The sequence below is a fragment of the Aquila chrysaetos genome, chromosome 3, assembly GCF_900496995.4.
Source record: "Aquila chrysaetos chrysaetos chromosome 3, bAquChr1.4, whole genome shotgun sequence".
NCBI classification, from domain to species: domain Eukaryota; kingdom Metazoa; phylum Chordata; class Aves; order Accipitriformes; family Accipitridae; genus Aquila; species Aquila chrysaetos.
In genome coordinates, this window is record NC_044006.1 from 3,204,605 (window position 1) to 3,211,236 (window position 6,632).

The 6,632-nt window shown below is 46.9% G+C and overlaps 1 protein-coding gene across 2 annotated transcripts; it reads left to right on the forward strand.

The window, feature by feature from the left end:
* Positions 1-1,827: 1,827 nt before the first annotated feature.
* On the forward strand, positions 1,828-6,231 carry BHLHE23 (basic helix-loop-helix family member e23). 2 transcript variants are annotated; one of them, XM_030010258.1, is made up of 2 exons: positions 1,828-4,751; positions 5,662-6,231. In XM_030010258.1, the coding sequence occupies exon 1, from the start codon at positions 1,982-1,984 to the stop codon at positions 2,693-2,695; it is 714 nt and encodes a 237-aa protein (XP_029866118.1). In that variant the 5' UTR covers positions 1,828-1,981; the 3' UTR covers positions 2,696-4,751; positions 5,662-6,231. The 2 variants fall into 2 exon arrangements, with proteins under 2 accessions (XP_029866118.1, XP_029866119.1); XM_030010259.1 differs by having other exon boundaries at positions 5,704-6,231.
* The last annotated feature ends 401 nt before the right edge of the window (positions 6,232-6,632 follow it).

The following is a 6,632-nucleotide window of genomic DNA, read 5'->3' on the forward strand; positions in this document are numbered from 1 at the left end:
TGCATGTGTCACTGCAGATCTTGGCACTCTTGGCTCTGATGTGGAGAAGGAAGAGAGACAAGCTCGTCATTTCACGTTAGCGCACTGCATAAAGGGAGGTGATGGGAAGAGGACAAGCTAACTACGCTTTGTAGAGGGCCTGATAAAAACAAAACACGTTCTGGAAAAAGCCTCGTGTCACCTTAACACCCAAGCTATTTACTACAGCAAATAACCTACCAGGTACATCTGCATCAACTGGTTGCATCTGCCTGTAGGCAATATCCACCTGCTCACATCTGTACGTCACTACACAGGATTCATCCCATCCTTTCTAAGCAGACACTTGAGGGGCCTGGATCAGGCACGTGTCATGCTTGGAGAAAGCCTGGAATGCCCTTATACTATCTTTATACCAAAACTCAGTATCGTGAAGCAGTCTCAGAAGCCTAGGAAAAAAAAAAGAGACTGGGACCTCTTTCTGTTGCAATTAAAGATTAGGCCTTCTCTATCATGTCAACGCAGGAACATAAGACAAAGCATCCTGCTTATCCTTCTCTATGCAGCTCTCACCTTTGCCAGTGGCTGCCTTGGATTCTCCTTGGGATTTCTCCGTGAGCCAGACGGTCCACCAGTCATGGCAAGGATTCCCCCCCCCCCCGAGTGATGACTTCTCGCACTGCAGGCCACGATGTGAAGTGGTTTGTTTCCTTTCCAAGCTTAGCACTCAATTACTGGCACCCACAACTGGGAAGGACAGAGAGTCCCTTCAGAGCTGGACTGAGTCACCAAGGATCAAACTTCTTTTTCTGGCACACGGAAGGAAGGAGCAAAGGGAGTCTCTGAAGAAAATGGAAATAGACAGGGCCTTTGCCTTGGAAATCTCTCTGCACAACAGGTGCCTCCTCTGTCATCCTCGCCTAAATCAAAAGGACCTGATCAGCAAGCCATGCCCACAGCTGTCAAGACCTTGCATGCCTTTGCCTCCCATCGCAACACGTACCACGAGTGGTTCGTGTTCCCATGTCTGGGGTGGGGGAGAGCGTTCGCTCCTCCAGTTTTCCCTGGGAATGACACTAGAAAGCTCTCCAGAAAATACTTTGGTTCCCTATTCAATTCTTTATTTGCTCTGGGGCCAACAAGGGCTAAGGTGAGAAGCAGTCAGAAGCATCAGCTCACCCATCGCCTTTTCCCTTTAATTTTAGGAAGGGAAACGAGCAAATTGGCAGGCCTGGAGCTCAGCTCTATTACTTTCTAAGAGCTGAACCTGCTCTCACGTTTCCAGAGAGTCCAGACACCGCACGCCAGGGACTGCACCACGAAGTCAGGATCCCTTCCCTGCCCTGCCAGCACCCAGTGAAGCAGAGGCAATACCCTCGGTGCCGAGCAGTTCACGCTGCCATTTTCTCCTCTGCTGCCTCGTCCCAGCCAGCAAACACAAGTTCCAGAAGGGCAAGAGGGGCTCGTTCCCATTCCCGCTCGCTGCTCGCCGCTGGTTTCTCCTCAGGCAGCCCCTCCTCTCACCACCGACGGGTGTCCGTTGCCGCCGTCGGACCCCGGGACCCCTCCTCCGGGCGTATCTTGTCTCTCCCGGAAAAGTCAGGGAGCCGCGGGACGGCGGTGAGGAGAGCGGGAACCCGGCCACGAAGGGAAAAGGCCGGTCACGAAGGGAAAAGGCCGGTCACGAAGGGAGAGGCCGGCGCCGCTCTCCTCCCGTCTCTCCCCTTCCCGCCCGCCGCCTCAGGCGCTGCCCGCCGCCCCTCAGCCCCCCGCGAGCCGCCGCGGCCCCTCTGATTGGGCGGCGGGGGAATCCCAGCGGGCCCCTCTCCGCGATATAAGGGGCGGCGGGGCCGGCGCCGGGCTCACTGCCCGCCCCCAGCCCGGGCGCAGCGCGGAGCGGAGCGGCGGGGCCGCCTCCTCCTCCTCCTCCTCCTCGTTCCTCCTCTTCCTCCTCAGCGCTGAGGCGGCAGAGCGCGGCTTCCCGCCTCCGAGCGCCGAGGCGATGGCCGAGCTCAAGTCGCTGGGCGGCGAGGCGTACCTGGCGCTGGCCCCGGGCTACGGCCCGTCGGCTTTCGCCTACGGGGCGGTACGCGGCGGTGCCGAGGGCCCGCGGGGGGCCTACGCGGGGAGCGGCGGCGGAGGAGGCGGCGGCGGAGGAGGAGGAGGAGGAGGAGGGTCGGACTTCCACCCCGGGGCGTTGGGCAAGTCGGCGGAGAGTAGCGGCGAGCAGAGCGGCGACGAGGAGGACGGCTTCGAGGCCGGGGTGAAGGGCGGCGCGGCCTTCGAGCGAGAGGGCAAGCTGAAGGGGGGAGCCCTGGGCAAGAAGCCCAAGGAGCAGCGCTCGCTGCGCCTCAGCATCAACGCGCGGGAACGGCGGAGGATGCACGACCTGAACGACGCCCTGGACGGGCTGCGCTCCGTCATCCCTTACGCCCACAGCCCCTCGGTGCGGAAACTCTCCAAAATCGCCACCCTGCTCCTGGCCAAGAACTACATCCTCATGCAGGCGCAGGCCCTGGAGGAGATGAGGCGGCTGGTGGCCTACCTGAACCAGGGCCAGACGCTGAGCACCCCGCTGCCCGCCACCCTCAACCCCTTCGGACAGTCGGCCGTCTACCCCTTCGGCGGCGCGGCCTTGCCCGGCTGCCCCGAGAAATGCACTGCCTTCACAGGAGCCGCCTCCGCCCTCTGCAAACACTGTAATGACAAGCCTTGACTTCTGGCTGCTTCTTCGGGCTTTTTGGGTTTCTTTTCTTCTTTTTTTTTTTATTTTTTTTTTTCTGTGCACTTTTTCTTTCCACTACCATCAGCCCTGGCTTCCTACCATCAGTTAAGTCTGGGTTTTCTTTTCGTTTGCTTCTCTTAAATACCCCTCCCCTCCCCGTACCCCATTTGGAAATATTTGGCAGTTTACGTGGACCCCCAAAACACCCACTTTCAACTTTGTTTAGTTGCACCCCCCACACGCAACTTCATCTGTAGAGTTATTTCCTTCCCAGCCTGTTAGTGGACTGTGAGCACAACGTTGCTTTTCCACTTGCTCTGATCTACAAAGTTTTTGAGCAGCTTTTAAACTAAACCATAGAAAAACAGGGAGGGAGAGAGATCTGGAAATGGAAACCTCAGTGAGTTTTCTCTGGAATTATTGACCTGTGTTAAAAATAGCTTAAAAAGAAGGGGGAGGGGGGCAAAATCCAGCTGCAAAACTATGCAATGTTTCCGAATCGGGGTGGGGGATGTCTGGTGTAGCCAGTTGGCTTGGACTGCACCCACAAATCCAAATGAAAATGTCATTTGGTCAGCTCATGGGAGGGGGGAAGACCGGTGCTCTTGATAAAACAATAGATGCTTCAAAATAAGATGCTTTTTTTTTTTTTCCTCTTAAAATAAAAATTGACCTGTTCTTGAGCCGAGAGGAACCTGTGATTGTATGCTAATGCCTGCTTTTTGCCTGTTTCTCAGCTTGGTTAAGTTTTCCGGATGATTTTCCAAAGTCATTGCTCATCATGATAAACAAAGCAAAAGGTCAATTAACATATTTATATGTATTTATAATAAATAAAAGACATGAATAACTGCTTTCTCTGTCCTGCATGTCTCTAAAACCAGCTGGCAGTCAAAGCAAAGCCCCTGCTGAAGTAAGGTAGAGACGGACACGGCAATCCTTTGCAGAGGAGCAGCTTTGTGAAGTTAGGCGAATGATCGGAATACTTGGAAAAAGCTTGTGGACGTTCAGCTCCTTATCAGCAGGGATTTGTTTTTTCTCCAGTTTCTCATGAATCATGAGCACACAAAAAAAAATGTTGATTATGCTTGACATCTAGAGTTAAGCAGGTAGAGATTTAGCTTGTGTATTTGGACACTTGCTGGAGAATGCTGTGCCCTGAAAGTGGTGTTTAAAAGGGGTTATTGTAGGACTGATCTTAGCTCTGAGGACATCCATGTAAAACATGGCAGGGAAGGAAATCACTTAAAGACTCTGCTTATCCCTTTGGCTTGGTTTTCTGTTAGATCTGTGGCTTGACCCTAGACCCATGTGTGGGGTTTGGGCCACTTAGTGTCATGACTAAACTAATAATCTCTTGCCAAGTATTGAGTGTGTTAGTACAAGTTACAAAGTGAGCCCCTTTCTGGCGAAGTTTTTGATGTTGCTTGTGTTGGTTTACTTTGGTTTTCTGGTTTATGATGTTTAACGCTTTGGTGCCTTGTACGCTTCACTAGTCATTATATAATAATAATAATTGAGGTGCATTCAGTGATTTCTGTTCAGATTGGAATACCCACCCAATGTCAGAGCAACCGTGTAAACTGGTACAGTTGCAGCCTGAGGGGCTAGAGCTGTCCATGGCCATTTGTGTTAGGAGTGGGGTGTAACTATTTAGGGTTATTAAACCAATTTCCATGCCTGTCGCTAGTGTTATGCTAATTTGAAAAGGACTGCCATCCCTCTAAAGCTGCTTGTCTATGGCACTTAATTTTAATTAATACATTTCCAAAAGACTTTTTGTGTTTGGAAAACGAAGTGTGTGATTAAGCCTCAGTCATAAAGACATATGCTTAAAACTGGTTCCTGCTCATTTCCATTTTTATATCTTCATTTCTTCTTTTTTTTTTTTTTTTTTTACAGAATAGTTTTACAGAACAGTTTATCTGTTGTACCTTTTTCCATAAAAGAAAATCTTGAAAATACTCTTAAAAGGCATCTGATGAAGCGAAAGCCGACCAAAACCACTACTGAAGCAAAAATGACTGGATACTGCAAATCAGCAAAGGTCATTTAAAATTTTGCAGACTGAGTTGGTGCTAGATAATATTTTGGGGAAAAAAAAAAAAAGGGGGGGTCAGTTTAACAGAGAGTCATGGTTTTTAGGTAAATGTTTATTACTTCTGGTGAAAGTTATAGAAGATTGAGCAGTTGGGAATATTTAAATGGAGATTAGTTTAACTGTTCATTTTTCACCAAAACTAAAATAGTTGGACAATAAAGTATTTAACAGCTTAATATTAAATATGAGTTTGGTTAAAGACTTACGGTAATAATAATGGAATTTATGATTGCTTCTTTCTCAAATAATTATGGCAAAAAAAGTGGCTCACTAATTTCAGAGCCTAAAAAATTCTTCATAGTCTTAGAGACAAGCTATTTTTGGAACAGTGGTTTTTAGTACAGTGATTGTTTAATTCTTTTGCTATAATTTACATGAGTAAAAAGCTTGCTCGTATTACCGTATCTACCTAGAATCCTAAAAATCCACCTTCTGAGAGTCCTTGAAATATTCAGAAGGCGCTTTGAGAGTGCACTTTGAGTTAAACGATCTCAGGAGGCTAAACATGGAATTTCAAATACAGAAGATAAAACCTTCATTAAAGAAAATTTTGATAGAAAAAATAGCAAGCTTGAGTATCTAAGTACTGTTAAAAGGCTAGGTATTAAAAACAGAAATGTGGAACTTACCAAAGCAATACTAGAGGAACTTGTAAATCATTACTGAAATTGACCTTAAAATACAGGGGTTTTAATTCAGAAGTAAAAAGAAGTCCAATCATAATTTTTCCTGCAACAAATAAATTCATATTAAACTAAAACAAAGTTGACTAACTTCTCAGTTAATCTGAAAGCTCAGTCCTGTGGGTTGCTTCTAGCCACCACAGACTTACAGGATTTTAGCTCTTCTCATACAGAGTTGAAACCCGTACTGAGCCCTTTGCATTTCCCGTTAACAGGAAGGCATCTATTTTGATGTGACTTACGCTTTGTGCTGAGCTGCTGCTAAAACCGCTGCCAAGTGAATGCCTAATACCACTGGAAAGATGATTTTGTTGGGAGGGGATAAACTATCATCTGATTATTGCATTTGTGTGTGTGAAGCATCGGTGCTAACCTTGCAAATGTGCATGGTTATCCTGGGGATGAGATCCTGTAACTTGTCATTTGTTTTTCCCCTTCTCTGGCGTATGAAAAAAAAAAAATCCAAAACTTATTTTGTGTACCATGTAAGGTTTTAAGTGTCTGCTTCTGGTTGGTGTCTCAGAGAATATAAAGGGAGGACTTCAAAATGCTGAAGATCTTTTTTCTGCTCAAATGTTCTTGTTATGCTGCCTGCTTTTTTTCCAAGAAGGATTTATGGTGTATGCTCAGATGGAACTGAAATACAGATCATGTGTTCTAATGTACTCATTATCCTGGTATGTTCATACTTTGAAGAAAACATTATGCCAACTTTTAATTAAAGATAATATATTGTTTTCTAACCTCACTTAGTTTTTCTTTGAACTTCAAGAATGATCAGCATGAGGTGTCATTAGGAAGAGATGCAGAGAGGAGATGCTGCTCCACTGTCTGTTGCTTTTTTTAAGCTGCATAATTCTAGTCACTAACCAAAACTAAGGTTTTAATAATTAATATATATAACCTTACTAACAGGGAGTTGGAAACTGCTGTCAGTTTGCACTGCATCAGTCAAGATTTAACATTAGCAGTCTTGAGCTTGCAAGGTAAAATCTTGTTTAACCAAATACAGGGAAGCAACAGGTTTGAAGATGGAGGGCCCGGAAGGCAGCTGTCTACTTCAGATACCAGCAAAAAGTTAAATCAGTTGGAGTTCTAGAAAGAAGCCATGACAATCATGCAGTTTTCCTTGTTCTTTAACCTG